This window comes from Neolamprologus brichardi, chromosome 13 (assembly GCF_056152115.1).
Source record: "Neolamprologus brichardi isolate AB-2024 chromosome 13, ASM5615211v1, whole genome shotgun sequence".
Lineage (NCBI taxonomy): Eukaryota > Metazoa > Chordata > Actinopteri > Cichliformes > Cichlidae > Neolamprologus > Neolamprologus brichardi.
The window spans coordinates 29,291,668-29,318,949 of NC_142116.1; the positions used below are offsets into that span (position 1 = coordinate 29,291,668).

General features: G+C 41.2%; 1 protein-coding gene across 1 annotated transcript in view; it reads left to right on the forward strand.

The window, feature by feature from the left end:
- Positions 1-8,890, forward strand: part of si:ch211-195b21.5 (cadherin-1) — a 55,203-nt gene extending 46,313 nt beyond the window's left edge. The window contains exons 5-13 of the mRNA XM_087850423.1: positions 164-336; positions 3,748-3,876; positions 4,507-4,692; positions 4,842-5,092; positions 6,835-6,977; positions 7,766-7,857; positions 8,040-8,172; positions 8,446-8,655; positions 8,757-8,890. Of these exons, the coding sequence (XP_087706549.1) occupies positions 164-336; positions 3,748-3,876; positions 4,507-4,692; positions 4,842-5,092; positions 6,835-6,977; positions 7,766-7,857; positions 8,040-8,172; positions 8,446-8,655; positions 8,757-8,890 (1,451 nt within the window). The remainder of the gene's footprint in view (positions 1-163; positions 337-3,747; positions 3,877-4,506; positions 4,693-4,841; positions 5,093-6,834; positions 6,978-7,765; positions 7,858-8,039; positions 8,173-8,445; positions 8,656-8,756) is intronic.
- Positions 8,891-27,282: the final 18,392 nt, after the last annotated feature.

Genomic DNA, 27,282 nt, shown 5'->3' on the forward strand with positions numbered 1-27,282 from the left:
CAGAAACCTTCAGAACCTTCAGAAAATTACAATGTGGGTTGGAATGAAATTGGACTTTTTACGCTAACTCTATTTTGATTTAATAAATTCTTAAATGAAGCAATGTGAAGACCTTCTAAAACTTCTGCTCTCTATTTCCTTTTTCTGAATTCCTCCACTCCAGGGACTGAGGTGGTTAGGGTTGAGGCCAAAGATAACGATGAGCCATATACTGACAACTCAGAGCTCCGCTATCGTATTATGAACCAGGACCCACCACTGCCCACTGGCAACATGTTTGAAATCAACCCAGTTACTGGAAGCATCCGAATCATTGGTAGAGGACTGGATAGAGAGGTAAGACTTGTTAAACATATTTAACGTACAAGTGTCCTTTTACACCTAAATACTGAAAAAAAGCATTTTATAATGAATCAGGATCAGTAGTCTGCCTATCACTGCTAGAAATCAGTCAGAAAGAGGGTGCTGCATCAAAACCCTGCTGGTGATTTCTTCAATTGTGAAACTTGAAAATGTTTGCCTTCAAATAAAAGTTTTACTTAATGTTGAAACCAACAGATTTCATGAGGCTACACTTTTACTTTACAGGCTAACAGTCTCTATTTCTGGCTTGCATTTCACCAGTGGTCCCCAAACCCCGGCCAAGTCGTTTGGTACCGGGCTGCGAGAGTTGAGGCTCGGGTGTGAAATTCATGGTTTTCAAGGTTTTTATTGTTAACTCGGTTTCCCTGGGTCTTTTCTGGGGGTTCTTGGGAATCAGGACTATCCGGCCTTCAGTTAGCCATTCCAGGTGTGGAAGAGGTCTCACTGACAAGCAGCTGGTTCATTTGTACTTATAGGCGTTCACATGGAGTACAGTATGTTTCTTCAGTCAGTAAATGTGAACCATGTCGGGGCCTGGTGCTGTCCAATTCTTCATAGAGACCCTTTCTTGGCTGTCTGCCACTGTGATGGTTACCCATACCTGTTCAGGAAAGTTGCTGTTGTCTGTTCTTAGATCCACTAGCCACTGAGCATTGGCGTTTGGGTTGCGTACTTCTCCTATATGCGCTTCGAATATTGCTTTGTCTACAGTCTTGGTGATGCTATTCCCATATTGTTCCCCTGCCATTCTGTTGCTCACCCCTTCAGTGGAGAACAGCTGGTTTATTCTGCTGCCTTCTATTACTCTGGTATAGTTCTTCAAGCAGCTGGCCCAGGCTGTAAGTCATTGTTTGGCAGTTTCCAAGGTTTAAGGTATGGACAGCTTGCTGTACTTACGCACATTCTTCATTGCACCTTTCTGCAGCTCCGACAGTTGGCAAACTTCCCTCCCTGCCACCTTAAGCATACATAGATCAAGGTATGCATGGTATATATCAATCATAGACAAAAAATGCCAGGACTGATTTTTTTTTTTTGTCCCAGTCCAGTCTGGCTCTAGTTAAGATAGGAATCCTTGCACTTGGCAGCAGTGTTGGGTAAGTTACTTTAAATTAGTAACTTAGTTACATTACTAGTTACTTCTATCAAAAGTAACTTAGTTACTTCAAGTTACTTGTTACTTTCAAAGTAAGTAGTTACTAGGGAAAGTAACTTTGGTTTTACTCAGAATTCTCTTGTTAATGTGTTGCTTCCCTAACTTTGCCAGTCTTCTAGCTTGCTTACTTGCCACTAGTGCACTGTGCCACCTACCAATGGAAAAAATAATAATAATGTGCATATTTCCATGAAAGAAATCCCACGCCTGGACCATCATTGACCGCTGCCATGATTCTAGCCTACGTCACAGCGTCATGTGCGCTTTTTACATCCAACACAAAAACCGCAGTCGTGGTGCTCTCGATTGTAGTCAGAACTCAGAAATTCTGCCTTCCGAATAGGAAGATGTAGGCAACACCAGACTGCAGATGAGTTGCATACAGGGCTGGACTGGAACAAAAAAATCGGCCCGGGGATTTTGACTAGAGACCGGCCCACCATTATAGGAAAAATCATAAAGACTTTGAATGAAAACAAACGCTGTTGTGACAGTGATGTACACTGTTTTGATGGTATATATGCACCAATCTATCAATCGTTTGTTGTAAGATTAAGATAATTCTTTTTTAAAAGCGAGATATTTTAAATGAGAATAAGAAAGAAAAGTACTTCTTTGTGCCCCCCTCTCCCTGTTAATGCCCTACCTGGCCCCCTGGCAAAACTTTGCTAGACCCGCCCCTGCACAGTTACCAGCTGTCAGCTACTTAGAAAAGGATTCTGGTGTTATTTGTCTCTCAGAAACAGATCATAACTTCCCTTCAACTCATTTATGTCACCTAAAAGGTAAACCTGTTTCTCCATCACCTGTTCAGCTCTGATGATTCAGTAAGGACATCTCCTGGTTTCATCCTCATGTTTCCCTCTCACCACATATCCAAACCAATATCTTGACCAGCAGCTTTTACAGCTGTGGCTCCAGCAAACATCAGCTGATACTAGAAAGTAATATTAAATAAATTCTAACAACAGCTGATCAAGCTTAAACGTGCTGCTGTTGTTTAGCGCGACATCGGCTGGTTTCCTCTTTCTGGCGCAAAGTGGGCGATAAACAAACAAGAGAGCCGATCAGCTGATCATTGATCAGTTTTCATGATTGAAGTAGAAACAGGAGAGGGAGGGGAGAGGATGAGCAAAGAAGAGGCAGCTGTGCAGCGTAAACACAGAATAAATCCAGCTTTGTGTCTTTTTCATTGTAGCTGAATTACGGGACAAACTGTTCCTTTTCACCTCAATACGAAACGTTTCTCTGAATACGAGACGATTCCGTTTTTTACGGGACGGTTGGCAACTCTAATAATTAACCTTACGAACAAAATAAAGTTCAACATCATTCATAGCACCCACCCAGCTGTATAGAAACTCCGTCATGCTAGCTAGTACGCAGTACGGAAAAAGTCAGAATAACGAAAATAAACTCCACCTAAACTTGTGTTTTTATTGGTTTACCCAGATAGACTGTAGGTCATAACTTCTTACCTGAAGTTCAGTTCACACTCGGACCGGCGGCCGCCTCGGGTCTCTCTTCCTTCTCCGTCCCCTTTCTCTCATCCACCTGCTGGCCTCCACCACTTGCTAATGTTACTGAATCTGTGGAAGCTCCACAATAGCCACCACACAAAGTAACGAGTAACGACCCTATCTAAATCCCAGTAACGACTAACGCGTTCCTGATTTTTGCATAATAACTAGTTACCGTGCTCTTCACCACAATAATAACGTAGTTACTGTAACGCGTTAGTCCCAACACTGCTTGGTAGTTTGTAGAAGCAGCAGGTACCCCACCTGTCGAAACTGGGGTGAAGCACACCAAAACCAAAACCTTGGTGAGTCGTGGTCACATGACCTAGGGGTTTTGAACCACGCTTTGGAGCAGTGTATCGAAACTTCTGTGCTTCGGAAGCTTGACACAGTGTCGACACGTCTGTTTTGAACTTCCCATGCCAAACAAACAGCCTCCTGCTAGCTGGTCAGGAAATACACTATATTTAAAAAGTTTCGACAAGGCTATTATTAGTTAATGGCATCAGGTTTACAGGTATTTGTCATAAGCAAAATATAAAATGAGTTTCGCTTCAGCCTTTCGGCAGAGTGCCAAGCCTTCATAGATGAACGACTCTAGTCAGCAGTTTGAAAGCTGTGTGTTATAGAGGTCTGTAAATTGATGTCAGTGTTTCTTCCTTCCTGTTGATGAGCTGATCTACCTTAACAGTCCCTGTATCTTAACAGAAATATCCACAGTACACTCTGACAGTACAAGCAGCAGATTTTGCAGGAGAAGGGTTATCCGGACAAACAAAAGTCATCCTCACGGTGACGGACAGCAATGACAACGCTCCAGTCTTCACTCAGAAATCTGTAAGTACGAAGTACTCGTAACTGCAAACTTCCTGTTTAACTGATGCCTTTTCACTCTGTTAAAGCAGAACACATTCAGTCTGTATCTAAATGCATTACTAATGTTGCCCTCACACATAGTAAAAACAGCAAAAACCCACAATAGAACAAAACAAGTCCACAGCATGTGCACTTTAGCAGCTGTTCAACATGTGCTACATTTTGTGTGTAACTTTGGCATTTACATGTGTACAGCCGGCAATGAGTAAAATACTGCTGTCAATTTAAGTAAAAATTATTAAAGAAATTATAATATTTATATCTACGTAGTAGAGCTGCCTCCATGTAGTTGACAACTAGTTGTCACAATTGAAAATGTAGTTATCTATAGATTTTGAGATGCATCAGGGTGCCCTGGTTTGTACAGGGAATAGTGAGTCTTTGACAGCACATGGAAAATATGCTAATATGGTTAAAAAACACTTTTGTTCCATTTTTAGTGAATTAACTTTATTTAATAAAATTCCACAGCTGTGCAGTAAGTAATGAGCCTAGTATAATGACACAGACTACAAAATGAGGCCATTATTCTCTATCCCTAATGAGGAGGCTTTAGATCTGTTTTCACTCCCACCCTTTATTTTCTCACAGTATACTGCAACAGTTGATGAAAACAAAAAGGATGTTGAGGTGGTTAGGATGATAGTAACAGATGAGGATAAACCACAAACTCCAGCCTGGAACACCAAATTCAAGATCGTCAGTGGTGATCCTGATGGACTTTTCACAGTAAAAACGGGAGCTAACAAACAGGAAGGAATCCTTTCTACTGCAAAGGTATGAAGAAAATCAGGAATTCATTTATAATATTGGAAGATAATTGTCATCAATGAGTATTTTCTTTAGTCGATGGAAGTACTTTCTGTGATTTGTTGTAACTTAACATTGCCAACACCCTTATGTTTTTTTCTCTTCCTTCCAACCAGGAGCTGGACTTTGAGAGGACCAGCAAGCACACTCTGTTGGTTTCAGTGGAGAATGAGATTCCCTTTGCTCCTGGTGTTTCTGTGGTCACTTCTACTGCCACAGTGGTGGTGAATGTGAGAGATGTGAATGAAGCTCCAATATTTGATCCAAAGGAGAAGCTTGTGGTAAAACCAGAGGACCTTGCTGTGGATGAAGTCGTGGTGCAGTACACTGCTTCAGACCCAGACACTCCACGCAAGCAGACAGTCTCGTAAGTCAACCAGGACAAAAAAAAAGCCTTGTTACTATGAACAAATTTCTCACTGATAGAGACAATGTATCACTGACCTCATAAGTGCCTCAAACATTCAGTTTGTCAGTCAAAAGTACACTATAAAAACACTTCATTAGTACCCAGACTTTGTTTTTGGCACCTGGCAAACCGACTGAGGGGCTGTAAAAAAGAGGCATTCAGTTTCCAAACAGGGAATAAAAGTCTGTAAAATGTGTAATATTTCCTTGTAAATTTACATAAATAATAAATTGGTGGAAACAATAGTCGAAGAAAAGAAGTGACTATATATCCGTTGATCATTTGAAGGTAAAACTATAGTATCACTTGGGTTCACCAGAGTTGGAAAAACAAAGATTGGAAGAATATTGTCTGGTCTGAAGAGTTTTGATTTCTGTTGGATGGTAGGATTACAATTTGACAAGCATGAAAGCAATGAAAAGCATGACTCCATCCTGCCTTATGTCAACAATTCAGGATGTCAGTAATGGTGTGAAAGATGTGTTCTTGGCACTTTGAGCCTCTTAATACCAATACTAATTCCACGGCCTGCTTCTGGCTGTATCCCTGCCTTCGGTGTACCAATCTTTGTATTGGATAACACACCATGTCACAAAACTCAGATAATCTCAAACTGGTTTCTTGAACATGACAGGAACGCCCTGTTCACTGACTAAAATTAGCATGATGCTGTCAGGTCAATATAGACCAAAATCTCTGAAGAATGTTTTCAAAATAGGTTCCAGCCCAGTACTACCACTGATTACCAGAGAAAGATGAACTGGTTCTCTTTTTTTCTTTTTTGTTTTAAACACTTGTTTGCTTAGGCTGCTGCCCCCGCGACCCGGCCCCGGATAAAGCGGATGAAGATGGATGGATGGACACTTGATGTTAACAATAGATGTAACAATCCTAACAATGCAAAGTGTTGACGTACCCCCGTAACCCATTTTGTATATGTAATTCAAAATAGATGTGGTACACAAATATTTCTAAAAATATTTGTGTACCACATCTATCGGCAGGAGGCTGTTTCCATTGACAGACTTCAACCAGCACATGTGCTTCTGGTTGATCAGGTGGTGCCGGCTCAGGCCCCCCGCCGTGGCCGCCCACCTTCCACTGGACTGGACAACCCTGCTTCTTCCTCTGGGAGCGCCCCCCCACCTGGCGGGGCCCGAGCTATCTTCAGTTTTTCCTGACCGCCCATGCCAGCCTGGCCCTCAGGCTCGTTTCCCCTCCTCCAGCTCTCCACCTCCCCGGTTCAGCCGTTCTGGATGTTTAATTAAAGCAAGGGTTCTGGACTAGGGGATAACCCTACTGGGTGTTCGGGTGGGGGGCATGTGTGGTGGACCACTGGAGGGCTCCACTCACACCCAGTTCTCAGGAAGTGTTGTTGCTGTGTTTTGGAGGGAAAAGTGTTCAGTTGTGTGGTGATGAGTAATAAACGAGCAGTGTAAATCGAGAGCTCTCGTGTCGTCTGTGTTTACCTCCACAATAATATTAAGAAGAAATATTAAGAAAAAACATATAAGATATTAAGAAGAAAGATAAATATTATTGTCACTCGTGGTCTACACAGAGCTACATTTGCATAATAACAATACAGCCCGACAAATGTCCAAAATCAAATAACACATTGTGCCATATTGTGAAACATGCTAATTGTAATCATCCTGCCTCACAGTATTACCATCTTTTCTGTGACTGTCAATGTACAGGTACAAAATAATGAATGACCCTGGAGGCTGGCTGAATGTGGACAAGGACACAGGCCTTATTACAGTGAGAAGACCCATGGACAGAGAGGCCATCTTTGTCACAAACAACAGATACATCGCAACCATCGGTGCCTATGATAATGGTAGGAGGGAGTTAAGACTGATGCGGATTCTTATCATCATTTGACTCCCATACACAATGACCACTGATATGATTTCATAAAATGATAAGTGTCTGAATAATTACACTGGTAAACAAGAGTTTTGCTGTGGCTCTTTCACCTCTACTTTAACAAATCTGTACAATGTCAGAGATGAACATGAGGAAAGAGTTTATCAAGACACAAAAGTGACATCAGGGAAACAAAATGTATTTTATTGTTCACTGGATTAAGGTGTGTGTGTGTGTGCGTGCGCGCTCTTTGCAATATAAATTCCAGTACAAACAGATGTTCCTGGGATGCTCACAGCTAATAACATTGTTGCCCTTTGTTAATGGATTGCATTTATATAGCGCTTTTCTAGGCACCCAAAGCGCTTTACAATTCCACTATTCACTCTCACATTCACACACTGGTGCAGGGAAACTACAGCTGCCCTGGGGCAGACTGACAGAAGCAAGGCTGCCATATCGTGCCATTGGCCCCTCTGGCCAACACCAGTAGGCGGTAGGGTAAAGTGTCTTGCCCAAGGACACAACGACCAGGACAGAGAGAGCAGGGGGATCGAACCGCCAATTCCCTGAGCCACGGTTGCCCTTTGTTGCAGTGCCTTCAATTATTTGTGTGTCAAATGTCAGTTATATAAGAACTGGAAGACCAGAGCATAAAGGCTTTGTCACTGAGCATTAAAATTTGGACTGTATTTCACTTTGTTGATCACTTTGTCGATGGAACCCACCTGTGAATATCTGTGTTTGTTCTGTGACCAGATGCAATCCCAGCTACAGGAACTGGTACTCTGATCATTCAGCTGGAAGATGTCAATGACAATGCTCCCATCATTGAGCAGCATGAAATTATGGTATGTCTTATTTCCCGCCAGCTCAACGGGTTTTCATCTAACACATCAAATAGTGGTGCAGGATGGGTGTATTTATTGAATCTACCGACTTCAAGATGCGATCAATTAAAAAGTTTAACCAAGCCCTATGTGTGCAGTCATGTGATACAGAATATTAGCATAAAGGCTTTGTGTTTCCTCAGGTGTGCAACAAGGATCCAGCTCCTCAGCTGCTCTCAGTAACAGATAAAGATGGACCAGAATTTGGAGCTCCATACTCGGTGTCTTTACAGGGCATGTCAAAGACCAACTGGACCGCTAGGATGAACGACACCAGTATGTACACTATATAAACTGATGCTGTCCAATCACATGGCCAGAATGTGAAATATTTTGAAATAGGAACTTAATATATTTCATCACTTGTGTTGAGATTATTTCCTGCGAATATCTGATTTCTAAATATCAATATTGCCTTTTCCCAAAAATGAAAGTTTACATGACACCTGATTCAGTTTTCATCACTAAGATTAAAATGATTAGTGCTCATGTCAGGAGAGTAATTACTGCCAGAAAAGACTTTAAGCTGTTTTTTTTTTTTTGGAACAGGCATCATCTTGAATTTAGCCACTGATCTGCCCAGTGGAAATTACAGTGTTATACTGAGAGTGGCAGACAAACATGGCTTGGGGCAGGACAACATCATCAAAGCTGAAGTGTGTGACTGCAAGGGAGAAGATTTGATGTGTACTCAGCGTGGTTTAGGTGGCAGCAACCTGCCCATTATTCGGGGAGTACTTGGAGGCATTCTGCTGCTCAGTGAGTTGTGAATGGATTTATAACTTGTAGCCTCTGTTTTCTTTCCCAGCTAAGTAGATTTGGTTGGTTGTTGTGCGCTAAACTTTGTGCTCTGTGTTCAGTGCTGGTTCTGGTTGTGCTGTTTGTAAGTCTGAGGAAAGAGGAGCAGAAGGAACTAACATCTAAAGACAACATCTTCTACTATAACAGAGAGCCAAGTAGAGAGGATGATCAGGTAAATGGACACCAGTTCTGATTGCACATTTAGTTACAGTAATCAAAGCTGCACACACAAATCTCAGGACGGGAATACCTTGGAAGTGGTAATGTCACAGTTTATTGGAGTGTGTTATCTTTTAGTGACAGAAAAGCAATAGAGAACCGGCCTAATACAGTAAGTGGATGAAAAGTGTGATAAAGAAGCACAGCAAAAAATATTCAGTGTAAAAATAAATAATTAAATCACTTTATATCAGGACTATGATCTGAGCGTTCTCCACCGTGATCTGGACAATTGGCCTGAGGTTGTGGGACTCTCGAGGCAGCTGACAGGTGCTGACAAGCAGATTTGGCAAAAGTACAGACATTCTGTACTTAAGCAGAAGTACAAATACTACTGTTAAAAATACTCCAGTAAACGTTGAAGTACTGATTCAACTTCTTTACTCAAGTAAAAGTAAAAAAGGTACAGGCTCAAAAATGTACTGAAAGTAAGAAAGTCAAAAGTAGTTCTTTGGAGGACGTTTCTAATTTTGTGGAAAGCAAAGTGAAACTTGTGCTATACTAACATAATAATAAAATAATATCACTAAACAGGAATACAAACTTTTCTTTATTTTTTCATTCTATTTATACTCAGCTTGAATCTGAAGAAAAAGAAGGAAAATTAAAAAAATATATACAGTGGCTAGCAAAAGTATTCGGCCCCCTTGAACTTTTCCACATTTTGTCACATTACAGCCACAAACATGAATCAATTTTATTGGAATTCCACTTGAAAGACCAACACAAAGTGTTGTACACGAGAGAAGTGGAACGAAAATCATACGTGATTCCAAACATTTTTTACAAATAAATAACTGAAAAGTGGGGTGTGCGTAATTATTCAGCCCCCTGAGTCAATACTTACCACCTTTTGCTGCCAGTCTTTTAGGGTATATCTCTACCAGCTTTGCACATCTAGAGACTGAAATTCTTGCCCATTCTTCTTTGCAAAACAGCTCCACAGCTGCTCTGTGATGGCCTCAGAGGTTGTCTAAGAGAATATTGGGAGCAACAACACCATGAAGTCCAAAGAACACACCAGACAGGTCAGGGATAAAGTTATTGAGAAATTTAAAGCAGGCTTAGGCTACAAAAAGATTTCCCAATTCAATTTTCAATTCAATTTATTTATATAGCGCCAAATCACAACAAAAGTCGCCTCAAGGCGCTTCATAGATACAGAGAAAAACCCAACAATCATATGACCCCCTATGAGCAAGCACTTTGGCGACAGTGGGAAGGAAAAACTCCCTTTTAACAGGAAGAAACCTCCAGCAGAACCAGGCTCAGGGAGGGGCGGGGCCATCTGCTGCGACCGGTTGGGGTGAAAGAAGGCCTTCCCAAGCCTTGAACATCCCACGGAGCACTGTTCAAGCGATCATTCAGAAATAGGAGTATGGCACAACTGTAAACCTACCAAGACAAGGCCGTCCACCTAAACCAGGGGTCAGCAACCTTTAGCATCCAAAGAGCCATTTGGATGCGATTTCCACGCAAAAGAAAACACTGGGAGCCGCAAATACTTTTTGACATCCAAAATGAAGATAACGCTGTATATATATATTTTTTTACCTTTATGCTTTGTGTGAACAACTAAGGTGTGTTGCTTAAATCCATGAAGTTCTACAGAGAAAATTACATTTTACTCATGTAATTAACACATTTTGAACTCATAAAGAAATATAACAAAAGGAAAGACACCCAGTTGAACTAAAATCATCCATGTAGCAAACAAAAACTGTTGTCAGCCACCACCCTTATATCGCCTTTTGGCTTTTGGAGCCTTGACCTGACTTTTAAAAAAATAATTGGAAAAAAAGCACTATGCTGCTGAAAAATGAAAAATAGATATTTGCAAAATTCTGCCTAAATATGTACTTTACCAGGTTAATGTGTGTGGCGGGGCGTGGTCTGCAGCGCTGCTGCAGGGGAGGCGGACGCACCTGAGCGGCACCCGCAATCACGCCTCGCCGTCTTAACGTCTGTGCCATCTATGCTGTTGTGTTGGTGTGTGTCGGGCTGTGAGCTTTAACACCGGCTGTATGCGTACAGCAACCATGTGTGAAAAGTGGTCAATAAAGAGATGCTGAAAAGCATGTTGATGGAAACATCGTCGGGTCTGCCGTGGTATGTTTACAATGGGCCTTCTGCTCCTGAACCTCTGCGCACAGCATCTGCAAATCGGGGCTTTCATCTTTACGCAGGACTGTAAGCTGTCATCTGTGAGGCGTGAGCGGTGTTTGTTTTTAACATAGTTCACGGTGGAGAATGGCTGCTGACATAATGTGGATCCGAAGATCCATAATTGGCTTACCTGGGGTTGAAAGTCTCGCACGGCGTTTCGACGGGTATATCGGCTTCCGCAAGTGTGACGCTTATTTTGAGCCATCAAAAACTAATAGAATAGAATTTTATATTTATATTTCAATATCACAATAATCTTCCAATTTAGAACTACAAGTTTAAAAAGAACTAACATAAATAACATACACTTCAGCTAATTACTTAAAAAAATAATTTATTTTCCCAAACCACGCGGAGCCGCACTAAAAGGATTAAAGAGCCGCATGCGGCTCCGGAGCTGCAGGTTGCCGACCCCTGACCTAAACTCACAGGCCGAACAAGGAGAGCGCTGATCAGAAATGCAGCCAAGAGGCCCATGGAGACTCTGGATGAGCTGCAGCTCAGGTGGAGGAATCTGTCCATAGGGCAACTATTAGTCGTGCTCTGCACAAAGTTGGCCTTCATGAAAAAGTGGCAAGAAGAAAGCCATTGCTAACAGAAAACCATAAGAAGTCCTGTTTGTAGTTTGCCACAAGCCATGTGGGGGACACAGCAAACATGTGGAAGAAGCTGCTCTGGTCAGATGAGACCAAAATGGAACTTTTTGGCCAAAATGCAAAACGCTATGTGTGGCGGAAAACTAACACTGCACATCATCTGAACACACCATCCCCACTGTCAAATATGATGGTAGCAACATCACGCTCTGGGGGTGCTTCTCTTCAGCAGGGACAGGGAAGCTGGTCAGAGTTGATGGGAAGATGGATGGAGCCAAATACAGAGCAATCTTGGAAGAAAACCTCTTGGAGTCTGCAAAAGACTTGAGACTGGGGTGGAGGTTCACCTTCCAGCAGGACAACGACCCTAAACATAAAGCCAGGGCAACAATGGAATGGTTTAAAACAAAACATATCCATGTGTTAGAATGGCCCAGTCAAAGTCCAGATCTTAATCCAATCGAGAATCTGTGGCAAGATCTGAAAACTGCTGTTCACAAACGCTGTCCATCTAATCTGACTGAGCTGGAGCTGTTTTGCAAAGAAGAATGGGCAAAGATTTCAGTCTCTAGATGTGCAAAGCTGGTAGAGACATACGCTAAAAGATTGGCAGCTGTAATTGCAGCAAAAGGTGGTTCTACAAAGTATTGACTCAGGGGGCTGAATAATTACGCACACCCCACTTTTCAGTTATTTATTTGTGAAAAATGTTTGGAATCATGTATGAGTTTCGTTCCACTTCTCATGTGTACAACACTTTGTATGGGTCTTTCACGTGGAAGTCCAATATAATTGATTCATGTTTGTGGCTGTACTTTTGCAACCCACTGTATATATATTAGAGATGGCACGATACCACTTTTTTATGTCCGATACCGATACCGATATCATAAATTTGGATATCTGCCGATACTGATATGAATCCGATATAGTGTTTTTTAATCAATAAAACGTTTTTTTTAATATCTTGCTGCATTTTGTATAAGTTTATACTCAAGTTTAAATAAATAACAACACTAAAGCTATTCTGTTATACCTGTATGTAAAAAATACAACAAAATATTTCATAGTTCAGCAATACTGATCAATCTAATAAACGTAAACCTGCTCCATCCTCCCTATTCTGGTATTTTAAAGAGTACTTAGCAGAAATATCAAGCAACCTAACTAATAGGGTTGCAAACTCCCAGCAAAAAAAAAAATAGGGAACCACCCCCCACCTCATGATGCTTAATCGATGTAATCAAATTTAATTTGATGCAGGGGGAAAAATGCACAGAAAGAAATTATTTTTCAAGAATAATTAAATAGATTCAACATCTTTCTTCAACAGAAGACTGCACAGATGGTATCTTCCCAAAGGAAAAAGTAGTATAGCTTACTAGGGTATATTAGACTTAACAGTTACTATATACAGTAATGGACTTCTATATATTTTACATCAGATTAAAACTTTGGGTGTAAGATTCAGATAATTATTTATTAAAAGCTAGATATTTTAAATGAGAACAAGAAAGAAAAGTATGTCTTTGTGCCCCGTTTTCCCTGTTCATGCCCTATCGGCCCCCCTGGCTAAACTTTGCTAGATCCGCCCCTGCACAGTTACCAGCCGTCAGCTATGTAGAAAACGATCCTGGTCTAGAAAGTAATATTAAATAAATTCTAACAACAGCTTATCAAGCTTAAACGTGCTGCTGTTGTTCAGCCGCTGGTTTCCTCTTTCTGGTGAGAAGTGGGCCAAAAACTAAGAAGAGAGACGGACTCCCGACAGAAAAGCCGAACAGCTGATCATTAAGCAGTTTCACGATTGAAGTAGCAGCAGGAGAGAGAGAGAGAGAGAGAGGCAGTCGCTCCATATATCTGTTGTTAAGCTTAAAGTGGGAATGCTTTACAAACATTCAGAGATGAACTTACACACTTGCTTTACTTCTCTCTGGGAAAACTTCCTCGGAGATGAAATGCTGGTTTGCTAGCAAGGCTACAAATATACACAGCGGCTCTATCACGTGACGCATACTGCTGCGTGCTACGGTTATGAGCCGAGTTATGCCGTGTAGCAAGCTTTGTGAGGTGCTTTTTTGATATTTAATGGATCGGATTACATTTTTTTTCCTCGCCGATATCCGATCCAGTAATTTGGGTCAGTATCGGACCGATACCGATACGTAATATCGGATCGGTCCATCTCTAATATATATATATATATATATATATATATATATATATATTAGGGGTGCAACGATACTCGTATCGATATTGAACCGTTCGATACAGTGCTTTCGGTTAATGTTTCGTTTAAGTTGCGATGCTTAAGCTTAGGGTAAGATTTTGGGGAATGAGATTTAAAATGAGTCAGTGTTTTCACAAAGCTAGTGCCCCTCACCCTACAGACTGGTTAACTGGAATATAAGAACCACCAATCCAAATACCTCAAACTAACCAGGCAGTAAATCCTCCAATTTTCAAGTAGATTGGATAAACATCTGTCAAAAATTTCCAAAAATTGTCACATTTTTAGTGAAACAGTAGAGCCATTTGCGGTTTACTGTATAATATATTCTGGTGTTGAGCAGCTCTTTTAGTTTGTTTGGCCCAGACTCAAAGTTTGAAAGGAATTCAAGTTTTATGCTAACATCTGTGCCTCCCCAGAGGAGTAGTCTGACCCTTTGCATTGACCTCAGTGTGTCTTCAGTGCCACGATGAGGGTGACATTTGGTGTTTGCCTGCAAAATTCTCATCAACTGTTTGAAGGAACTGGCATGAGATTTTTGTTTAGATGTTCACGTTCCTCTGCACCTCAAGGGGAATTATGACTGTTTTGTGTTTTCCTTCATCCAACCTTTGTTATGTTTAAAGGTGGAGATTTGGGGCAACTATTGATACTGGTCCTTTGCCAGATTAGCGCAGTCATTCTGCTTCCCAGTGATCTTTCAGGATTACTACTTATTAGGGGTGCAACGATACTCCTATAGATATTGAACCGTTCGATACAGTGCTTTCGGTTCGGTACGCATATGTATCGAACAATACAACATTTTTAATTTATTTTATCAACTTTCCTTCTGACGATGCTGTCTGTGTTGAGCGCTCAGTGGATCTGCGCTCGACAGTGCAGCCTAGGCGGAGTAGTCGAACACAGATTCACTGAGCGCAGGGCAAGCTAGCTAGACAGAAGTTAAGCTTGTTGCAACATGGCAAATTGAACCTCCCCCACCCTCATTCAGATCTGGTGTCTGGAACTATTTTGGTCTTCATGTGACGTATGACCCTGAAGGTAAGCGTGTCATGGACTAAAGTAAAACAGTATGTCAGATGTGCCACGCAATGCTCAATTACATGAGTGGGAACTAGTGTGTTAGCGCAGTTAGCTCGTTAATGTGTTGACGCTGTCCAGCCCCACACACGGGGCAATCCGCGGTAGCTCGTTAACGGAGATTTGCCGTGTTGTGGCGTTAACCTCATTTCAGATTAAGGCTGACAGCACTAGTGGGAACACAACGAATATGACTGCACATTTACCCGATAGCATCCTAGTGCAAAGACAAGTGGAAGCAGACAAAAACAACAAGCACGCATACAAACTTTACCCGAGTCATTTAGACAGCCGTTAGCACATGATTCTCCTTATGGGGACCTGATATGTTTAATATGCTGCTGAGAATATAGCCCAGAAGAAGCGTATAGTATAGCTTTTATTTTGGAAAGAGCCATTTCTCTGTAATAAACTCTCTTTTCCAAAGGTGAGTGATTCCTCAATCAGATACAGGGCTCGCAAAATCGCAAGCCCGATGTCCCGGGCTAGCGATTTTTCCAGTCGGGCTGCCCTGCTCTGCTCGTCGGCCTATCGTAGGAAGGAAAAATATATGTCAATGCTTTTGCATTCTTTCGGAAATGTAGCTGGGTAATTATGTCATTGGCATCGGTGAGCCACTGTCAATATGTGACATATTGAAATCGCGTTTGAATTTGCGCTTGTTTTTTGCTTTCACTTTGCAATCGCGCGAACTGTGTATAGAGAGCGACAGCACTGATTGGTGAGTGATGATAATTTGCGCACCAATTCCTCTGACATCGTCTTATCAATCGTTAGCTTACTATGCAAACATGACAAGTGAAATCTTCCGCAGCAAGCTTAAACATGTGAGAGGTTGATCGCGCAGAGAATCGCTGAGCGTTATGTGAGTGCGTGTGTAAAAGCAGCAGGATATATATTTTAGTTCTGCTGAGCCAAATAAGACAGGTCAGGGTGAAGAAGTGACAGCCAAAGAAAAGCTTACCACAAAACGGAAAAGTTATGACAAATCAGACTATAAGGCAAAAAGAACGTGCAGCTTTATGGTTTCATGGACAAAAGAATTTCTGTGGCTGCAATATGACGAGCTAAATAACCAGGTCTACACATTAGTGGTCCGCAGGTGCGCATTCGCTGTCAAAATAAAAAAACGTGCACAAGATAAGAAGTTGCAACGCGTGTTTGCATACATAAGATTTTCAGGAGGAGGACAGACATTTGTTTAGAACTCTTAAAGATGTCAAAGAAGCTCCTTTAAGCAATTACTTTGGTGTTCCTCCACCTCCAAAGAAATGTCAGGAGTCCGAACCACAAAAGAAGCACGTATTCTCAGAAAAGTGGTTGCAGGAGGTGAGCTGGCTTCAAACAAATGATGAACGCACAGAGAGGTGGTGCAGAATGTGCCGTGAAAATTTAATAAATGACAAATTAATAAAAAGGCATGAACATTTTTTTGTGTATCGAAAAAATATCGAACCGTGACACCAAAGTATCGAACCGAACCGAACCGTGAATTTTGTGTATCGTTGCACCCCTAATATATATATATATATATATATGTATGGTTTCTGTTGCAGACATTGAGTGCGACTTAACAGGAAATGTGTACAGTCAGGGGTTAAAGTGAGGAAAAGCTCAGCTTGAGGAAAAGAATCACAACTCACAATAATTTTTATTGAGAGCTCCAGCAGATTTTATTAGTGTACAGGCTGCGATCAGCTGACCTGTTGCTTTTTGTGGATGTACACAATCCAACCAGATGTCAGCAGATGTTTCATGAGTTGTCCTGGTCAGTCAATGGATCTAAGCGTCATCAGCAAAAATCCATATGAATCTCTGCAACACTTGATGTAACCTTACTCTCACCATGAAACCACAGCGACTGTGTATCAATCACACACTGTTATTTGCTGTAAATCTATCAGAGTGCAGCAAACTAACCTGTTTATCCCGCACTAACCTGCAGAGGAATTGCATACAGTCTGTAAATAACACAGTTAGTCTACCTCAGTTTGATTTGCAGAAGGTTTCACAATATAAAAAAACATAATGTCACATGTGTAAACCCAATATTTGATTTAAAACTACGATGACCTACATGTAACAGTTCCCACTGAGCACTCCTTATTTTTACATCTAACCTCTCCTGTTCTCCTTCTTATCTTTCTCCATCTCTGAGGGAAGTTGAGGCAACTTCATACATTATACATACGTTTACCAGAAACTCTGCCAAACACATATATATATACTTACCACCTCTTGCCAGTGGGTCAATTAACGATCTTTTTTGGCTCCAAGTGTTCCCAACAAACACTACAAGATTGTCCCAGGTGACTACAGTTACACAAATGTAATATGCAAACTAACTACTCCATCATTTCAGATGTCAAGACATGGGCAGACTACGCTAACAGGATGTGATGTTACAACACTAATCAAATATTAATGTGTAAAAATTTTCAAGACATATTTCTTTGTTATGGAAAAAAAAGAAGTTTTTATTTGACCTACCGACTGAAAATACACAACGTAGGACTGGGCAATATGACCCAAAATTCATATCTCAATATTCTTTAGCTGGATGGCGATATACAATATATATCAATATATATCTCGATATTTTTTTAAAGTCAGACTTCGCAGCTGCTTTGTTCCCAAGTTCTACTGCGAGACTAATAGCCTGGAGTTTGAAATCCTTTGTAACCATGTCTATTACAGGTGCCATTTGTGGTCCTTATACACACACAATGTATTACTCCGCGAGGCTCCTGACTACAGTAGCCATAATGCTCCGACAATCCATCAAGCGGTGCGACTTCGCAGCTTACCAAAGTCGTACTAAAACATTTTTTGACAGATTGCTGTCAGAGTGCCGCCGTGTACCACATAAAATCGGTTCGAGGTCAGCACGCACAACCAGAATTCATACATAAGGCACATTGTCGAGTTTTGAGAAAATGAAAGGATTTTAGGCCATGCAGCCCGTCAACGCGTTAGCCTGGTTAGGTTGTTGCCGTTGATGCCGTCCAGCCCCACGCATGGGGGGCGATCCGCGGTAATTTGTTAATGCACTTATGGCGTTAAAGTCGTTTTAACCAGATTACCGCTACCATCACTAAAACAGTCATCTCAAAATGTTTTCTTTTTACTGACCATAGACTATATCGATATATAAACGATATTGTCACATCTCATATCTCGTATAAAAATACATTATGTATATAATATAATATAATATATAGGGATGCACCGATACCGATACTGGTATCGGGACCGATACTGTAAAATGTGGTATCGGTTAACTCGTAAAAGCTAACCGATACCACGAACCAATACTAACTTATTTCATTAAACAGAGGGTGGATTGTCATTTTTGTTGTAGTTTTTTAGATCGGCCACTAGGGGGACATCCCGCGCTAAACAGGCACAGGATTAGACGAGTGAGACTGGCGGCTCCAGATAAAAAAAGGGAAACTGGAGGCTGCTGTAGCTAGGCTAAACAAAATGTCAGCAGTGTGGACCGGAACAGCCAACTTTAACTCGGGTTTTGGAAAAGCGATGAAAAATGTCAAGAGAAAATCCACGGGCAGTTAAAATAACAGAGGCTCTGACTCATTTTATTGCTCTGGATGACCAGCCAATGCCGGTCGTGGAAAACATAGGATTGCACCGTCTTCTCAGCATACTCGAGCTGCGATATGAAATTCCCAGCCGCCCACACATCAGGGAGATAATGGTGCCAAAACTTTCTGAAGAGGTAAAGACAAGCAGTGTGTGCGAGATGTCAGTCCTTGGTTTAACGGCACAGTGGACTGATGATCCACGGGCAGATGGGGAGTTTGTTCGTCAATGCCAAATACTTTTGTTATTTTGTTTGTTTGTTTATAATATGGACACTCTGCAATAATTTAAAAGTTTATTTTATTCCAAACAGAAGTGTTTATTTATTATTCTGAAAGCTCGAGACAGTGCCAATAGTTCAGTGATATTTTGTTAAATTACAATGTGGAGACTCTGCAATAAGTCTCGGAACAGAAGTGCTTATTTTTCACTTGAAAATTTTTTGTGGTCATTTTTATTAAGATATTATTTATTATTGGCAGAGAATAAAATAAAACCTGTCTTCCAATTCATTGCATTTGTGTGTGTGTGTGGTAGAAGTATCGGTTTTTGTACTCGGTATCGGCAAGTACTCAGATCCAAGTATCGGTATCGTATCGGTTTGAAAAAATTGGTATGGTTGCATCCCTAATAATATATATTTAAAAACTCGATATATTGCCCATTTCTAACACAACGGCATTTCATTTAGTTTCCTTTTTTTAAGTAAGACACAAGAACAGAAAACATTACAAATGTATTGTGCATAAAAGAGGAATTAAAATGTGGGGATAGAGCCAGGTGCAGATGTGTCACAAGTTAATCTGATTGCAGGCTATGGCACTTGGCCAAATTTGGTGCTAGTGGAGTTTAAAATGATACTGATGTTAGTCTTCTAACTAAAACCAGTCTCTTCTGCACAATTTGTGCTCTGAGCTTTTTGGGAGTTGAGCTGTTGTTTCTTATTCCAGGCTATGTACAATAACTGAAGCATATTTTGTAAAATGTCTAAAAATTATGTGATCCCTCAGAACCTGAAGGCAGCAGACTGCAGTGGAGAACAGGACAACGAGTGCCTCAGTGAGTGAGGCCCCTGTTTCAAGAAACTGGCCAACATGAGGAGGAGATGATTATATGCTGTAATCACACCACACCACATGGCTGCATATTTAATTTGTGAAAGCAACTTTCAGCTACATGTTAGTGGCTTTGTTTTGGTTTTCGTCTGCACTGTGCTGTAACTGCAATCTCATTAGCAGTTACCAGGTAATACTCAGTTTTGTGAATGAGTTGTGGAGCCACAGTTCGCACATTTGAATCTGTTCTAGGTTACTCGGCCACACTTGAAACACCCTGAGGCTCGTCAGTCGCATTGAAAATGTTTTTTTTATATTAGCAAAGATGTTTTGCTTTGTTCTATAATGTTTGTACTACTGTTGGTACTACTACTAAAATGATCAGTATAAATTCAAGGTAGCTTCCTGTGCCACATCAGCCTTTACTCAACGAGTTACGAATACATGTTGTTGTTTCTTTATTGTTTCCTAGGGATCTGTTCGATAGATGTCTTTATTACAATGCCTTGCAAAAAGGAAATCTTCTAGATACTTTATTATAAATGCTTTGTTTGTTGTTTCAGCTTCTTTGTAAAATTGTCTTCATACAACAGAGGATTTGTGTGGTCTCTAATTTCAGTTCATCACTAAGTGCATTAGACTTGCAGAAGTCACAGTGCAACAAACAGCAGTGACAAAAAGTTCTATGTGAGAGAAAACCTTTAACCTCGGTGTCTCTTCACTGCAGGTGATTGCAGAGAAAGCAGACTGACCCACACAAAAGCTCCTTTCATTCTTTGCTGATCTGATGTCGATTCACCTTCAGATTATTTTAGACACGACTTTGTTGTTTACAGTTCAATTCATCCATCTGCTTGAGCCTATCCCAGCTGTTTTAGGGCGCATGGAAAGGTGGGAAGGTCTGCATTAAATTATTATTTTATTGTCCACACTTAAAAACAACAACAAAAAGGCTTCTCTCACCCAGGAAACACGCAGAGAGAGTGCATCACCCTGTAACCATGGCAACCGTAACGCTGCAGCCTGGAACAACAGAACGTAGCTGTCAAACAAAACCCAAACAGTCCTGACCCGCGACAATATAAAACAGGAAAGTACCGCCGTGTAATCCATTTATTTCAACAAAGTAACTGTATTCTAAATACCACCTTTTTAAACGGTAACTGTAACGGAATACAGTTACTCATATTTTGAATTTTAAATATGTAACGGCGGTACATGTATTCCGTTACTCCCCAACACTGTGTATAGTGTTACATCATATTCTATAAGGATGTTATGTGTTTGTTTACTTTCTGCCCAGTTTGACCCATTTAGCAGACGTCAGCCTGCAGGCTCTGATATCTATTCTGTATGACTTAAAGCAGTTATGACATGGTGTGATTTTCTCACCCAATAAAGGAATATTTAATATATCAGTCTACCCTTCATTCTATCAGAAACAGTTTTCACAGCTCGTACATTTTGTTTTTACACATATATGTAAGCATTGAGCCAAATTTAGTAATGCTAACATATTAAAAGAACAATATTTGTCTCATATATAATGCATCTATATATACACTGTCAAAGATACTTGTCTTTGAGTGAAGATTTAAGGTGATAGGATATTTAAATAAATGCAACTTGAATCTTTGACCCAGAGTTCAAGCTCACTGCTGTATCATATCCTGTAATATATATTTATATATCATAATAATCTGACAATACATATTGTAGCGACTTCCACAGTCGCTAGAGGCCGGGGATGGAGCCCGCCTATTTGCCTGACGCGCTGTCAAGTTTACGCAATAATGCGAAAGGTGGAATTGTTTTCTTGTTTATTAAAGTGTTTACAGAGTAATATCATCTCGCGATTTGGACTCTTACAATGTCACAGGCTCTAATATAACAAGACAAAACATGTTGTGCAGCGGTCAACAAAAACTACGGCTACCCAGCCCTCCTCTCTGTCAAAATCAAACCCAGTGAATGACAGACTGACAACGCCCTCTTAATGTCACCGCTAGCACCCACGTGACTCCCATTACACATCCCCATAGCAACCAATACAAATGAAAACCCAGTGATCATCAAAAAATTCAATACATTCAATTATGGCTCCTACACACCAGCCCCTAATTATTAGGATCCCTTCTAATAATTACCCATAATTAACCAAGTAGGAGACATAAAACACGCAGAGAAAAGTCAATCATTTACTGTATTTCAATATTACCCACAGGAATCCTATAGGTAATCAAAGTCTTTCTTTAAAGAAAAATGAGAGACATTTTATGTCCAAATACAATCAAAGTCTGATAATTGGACCCAGAAGTCTTTAACTGTGATCTGCCTCCAGCAGTAGACACAGTTTGGTAATAGGTCGATCCAGGCAACTAGTCTGAGTCTTAATCCGAACTTGACGAACGAATCCTCTTCGGTCCGGAAAAGTCTTTATCACACGTCCCATTGGGCAAGAGTTTCGAGGTGCCGAACTGTCCATGATGAGAACCAGATCTCCCACGATGAGATTCCTTTTTACTCCAATCCATCGCTGACGTTCCTGTTGCTGCAGTAGGTATTCCTTCACCCATCTTTTCCAAAACAAGTCAGACATGTATTGGACTTGTTTCCATCTTCTGTGTGTGTACATATCGGTGGAATGGAATAATCCTGGTGGTAATATCGGTGAGGTCTTTAACAGAAGAAGATGATTAGGGGTCAAAGCTTCCAGGTCGTTAGGATCCATTGAGGCTTTGGTAATTGGGCGGCTGTTAATGATGGCTTCAACCTCACAAAGTACTGTATGAAGACCTTCTTCATCCAGGTTTTGTACTTTCATTATGGAATTAAGTACTTTGCGAACCAGTCTTATCAGTCGCTCCCAGGTTCCTCCGTGATGTGAACCTCCAGGTGGATTAAAGGTCCATTTAATTCCCTTTTGCAGAAAGACGTCATTGATTTTTGCCTGGTTCCAATGTTCAATGGCAGTTCTAAGTTCACGTTCAGCACCTACAAAATTGGTTCCGTTGTCAGAACGCAGTTCTTGAACCTGACCTCTTCTTGCATTGAAACGCCTGAATGCATTAATGAAAGAGTCAGTATCCAGTGATGGAGCAACCTCAATGTGAACAGCACGGATAGCAAGGCAGGTGAATATAACACCATATCTCTTCACCACGCTCCTCCTACTTTTCACACTGAAGGGTCTGAAGTAATCCACTCCCACCCGCGTGAATGGAGGTTCATCTGGAATGATTCTTTCATTGGGCAAATCCGCCATCTGTTGATTCACTGGTGGAGCATTAAGACGTCGACAGATGACACATTTAGATAACACTTTTCTTATTGCTGTACTAGCTCCAATCAACCAGTACTTTTCTCTTAGCTTAGACAGCATGTGGTTACGACCACCATGTCCAACTTCCTGATGTATATGTCTAAGCAAGAGCCCGGAAATGTGTTGATCCTTTGCTAGTATTATGGGATGTTTCACCTCAACCGGCATCAATAATCTACTGAGTCTCCCACCCACTCTGAGAATTCCATCTTGCAGCTGTGGGCAGAGTCTTCTTAGAGGACTTGATTTTATAATGGGTTGTCCCTTCTCCAGACTCACAAGCTCCAAGGAAAATCTCATCCTCTGACAGAACTTGATAATGACAACCTCAGCTTTGTCCAGATCTTCCACTGTAAGATTCTTAATCACAGATGTCCTCTTAAAGTTCCTCAGCTTCTCTTCCACAAATGATCTCTGTTGCTCTTTGCTGACCTCTGACTGTGGTAAGCTTGAACACAATTCTCTCCTTTTCTTCACAAAGGACAGAAGCAAGTCCTTAAATTTTAACAGCCATGCCACTGACTTCTTAAGACGTGTCCAGGTGGAAAAATGTTTAAACAAGCGAGTAACAGAATTTTCTCCAGCTTGCTCAACACTCACTGTAGCAACTGTTTTTACCTCCGGATCATCAGATGCAAGCAGACTGATGTCATCTGGGTAGACAGGCCATTCACTCCTAGATTGTAGAAGATACTGAGACCCGGACAACCATTTTGTATGCTTCATAAAAACGTCGACTTTCACTCCTCTTGAGGCCATATCTGCTGGATTACTGGCAGTGTCCACATATCTCCATTGTGAGGAAGATGAAACTCTTAAGATTTGTGAAACTCTGTTGGCCACAAAACCTTGAATCTTGAAGTCTCACTCCTGATGTATTTAAGAACAGAAGCACTATCTGTCCAAAACACAGAATCCAGAAGTTCCATCTGCAGCTCTTTCCTCCAGAGTACATCCAATCGACTGGCCATGGTTGCTGCAATGAGCTCCATTCTCGGGATGGTAAAGGATTTAAGAGGAGCAACACGAGCCTTTCCCATAACAAACGCACAGTGTCGTTCTGAACAGATGTTTTCAATCAGCAGATAGGTCACTGTTCCATACCCATCCTCACTGGCATCACAGAAATGGTGCAACTGAGCACTCGTGATTTCTCCAAATCCATCAGGTTTCAGACATCGACTCACTTCAAACTTGCTCAATAGCTGAAGCTGCTGGAGCCATGTTAACCATCTTTTGGAAAACAGCTCTGGTACATTATCGTCCCAGCCGATTCCTTCCTGGCATAGATGTCTTAGGATTTTCTTAGCAGTTAAGACCACAGGACTTAGCATTCCAAGAGGATCATAGATAGAACTGACAATTGAAAGGATTCCTCTTCTGGTGAGTGGTCTGTCCTTAAGCACAATCTTGAACTTAAAGGAGTCTGATTTTATGCACCACTCCACACCCAAAACTCGCTCGATCATTGAGGAATCCAATTCCATGTTCAACTCTTTCATGCCTGTTGCTCTGGGACTTTCAGGAATGGATTCCAGCACTCCAGGCTTGTTGGTGATCCACTTTTTGAGCAGAAATCCTCCTTTGGCACACAAAGAAACCAACTCTTGGTACATTAACACTGCTTCCTCATCAGTTCCAACGGACACCAGACAATCGTCCACATAAAAACAGTGCAACAACGTCTTCACAGCTTCCTCACTGTAGAGATGTCCAAAGTCAGCTGCACACTTTCTGAGTGCAAAGTTGGCGCAACTTGGTGATGAAGTTGCTCCGAAGAGATGTACATTCATCCTGTATTCAGATGTTGGTTGTTCCAGAGCACCTTTAGGCCACCAGAGAAATTTCAATAGATCTTTATCTTCAGCTGAAACCATGACTTGGTGGAACATGGATTCAATATCTCCCATAATTACAACTGGCTCCTTCCTGAATCTTGTGACCACTCCTATTAAAGAGCTTGTAAGATCAGGTCCTTGTAAGAGTTGGGAGTTTAAAGATGTTCCATGATAACTCACTCCACAGTCAAACACAACTCTGAGTTTCTTCTTGGTCGGATGGTAAACACCATGGTGTGGTATATGCCATCATTGCGATCGATCTCCTCTTCTGGGACCTTTTCAGCATAACCTTTAGCCAGGAGCTCATTCATGAAGACTTTGTACTCAGTATGAAACACAGCGTCTCTCTCAAATCTCTTTTTTAGAAAGCGCAGACGTTGTTGAACAACTTTCTTATTGTTTGGCATACTGATACTGGCATTCCGAAAAGGTAATGCTATCTGGATATGACCACCTACATATTTGGCAGAGTTAGTCACTATTTCCAGAAATCTCTGATCCTCTCTTGACAATCCAACCTGCTCATCAACTTTACTCTCAGGAAAGTCATTCTTGAACTGTTGCTGCCAAAGCTCCTCCAGAGTGACAACAGAAACTCTGTTGACTGTAACTTGTGGATGCTTCTGATCACCTGTAGCTTCACAGTTTCCTGAAAGTGGCCCATTGATGGTCCAGCCAAGCCTTGTCCTTACGGCATACGGTCCTCCATCAACACTACACACCACTTCCAGAGGTTCCAAGGCTTTAGGAATGTTGGTTCCAATCAGAAGCTCGATTCCTGCATTTATTTGAGGCAAGTTTATGTGTTTTAAATGTGCCCATCCTTCAATATATCCTGGTGTTGTAATATTTCCTTTATGTACAGGCATGGACTCCTGTGTGTGTATACTTTTGGCAGCTCCAGAAATTCGTCACCACAAAAAGCGGCAACCTCCAGTCCTGATAAAGTGTTGCTGCTCACAATTCTTTCTTGGCCCATGGTTCTGAGGAGGATGTTTCCTTTCCTTCCCTCAAGGTGTAGTGTGCGCATCAGACTCTCAGTGCAGAAAACTGCTGTGCTCCCTTGGTCCAAAAAAGCATATGTTGTAATAATGTTGCTTCCTTTCTTTGACTTTACTTGGACAGGCACAATGGGCAGTTTACAGTCCTGGTCTCCAGCCCCTGTAAGACCACTCGACACCAATGTGCTCACATGCGGCTGCGTGTTCCTGTCGGTCCTTTCAGAAGGTGAACTTTCTTTGTGCAGGATGGTGGGATGTTTCCGGCTGCATTTGGAACAGGAAATCCTCTTACGGCAATCTTTACTGATGTGTCCTATACACAAGCAGCCAAAACAGATGCCATTTTCCTTTAAGAAGGTTATCTTCTTCTCATGAGCCATTTTTCCCAACTGTGCACATACGTCCAACATGTGTCTTCCTCCACAACAAATACAGACGTTCCTTCCAACCTGATTATTTTTCATTTCTGTTTCCGCAGGCTTAGGTGTACTCTCCACAGCTTGCATAGTGGTGGCAAAGCTTGTTCCTTTATTTCCAGGTCTGCCTTGATACTTGGGTTTACTCATTCCTTTAGTTGGTAAAGAAAGCGGAGAATCTTGAATATTACCGAATACAGGATCAGTTAATATTCTTATTTGCTTCTCCAAAAAGTCTGCAATATCCATAAATTTGGCTCTTCTTTTATGCCTTTCTTGCAGGTCACAAACATGGCTTCTCCATCTGTCCCTAAATTTATACGGCAATTTTTTAATAATGTTCACAATAGTAGAAGGCATGTCCAAATCACTCAGATGCTGCACCTCCTCCATTGCATTACAGCATCCCCTGAGGAACAAACTGTAGTTCTGAAGAGCTTTTACTTCCTCTGTTTTAATCGATGGCCATGAAAGTGCCTTGTCCAGATATGCAGCTGCGACCTTCTGTTCATCGCCATAGTGCTCCTTTAACAGTGATTTTGCCTTGTGATAACCACGATCTGAGTTCATTTGTTGACAGCTTCTCACCAATTCCTTTGCATGGCCTCTTGTGTACTGTTCCAAAAAATATAAACGATCACTGTTATTTTTCGTATTGCACTCAACTGCATTCTCGAATGCTTTAATAAATGAATAATATTGAAGTGGATCTCCATCAAAATGAGGTATTTCTCTCTTTGGTAAAGAAAAGAGGCTTTGTTGTTGGATTAAGAGTGTTGTTATTTCATTTTGTTTAGTCATTATTCCAATAACATCATTTTGTGGTTCCAGTTCCACCATACCATTTGTATGACAGTCATTTTGTCCATTTGCATCAGATGGGTTTGAAGGAATAACTGAATATTGTCGAGGATGCTTATTTTGAGAAGATTCAGTCAGCACTGCTTGTTGCATGACACATTCCTGGGTTTTTTCTTTTCTCCTGTTTTGAGTTTCAGCATTAGTCAATGAATTTTGTTTTGCAGAAATCTGAGGTATAAATTCCAATGCATCAAC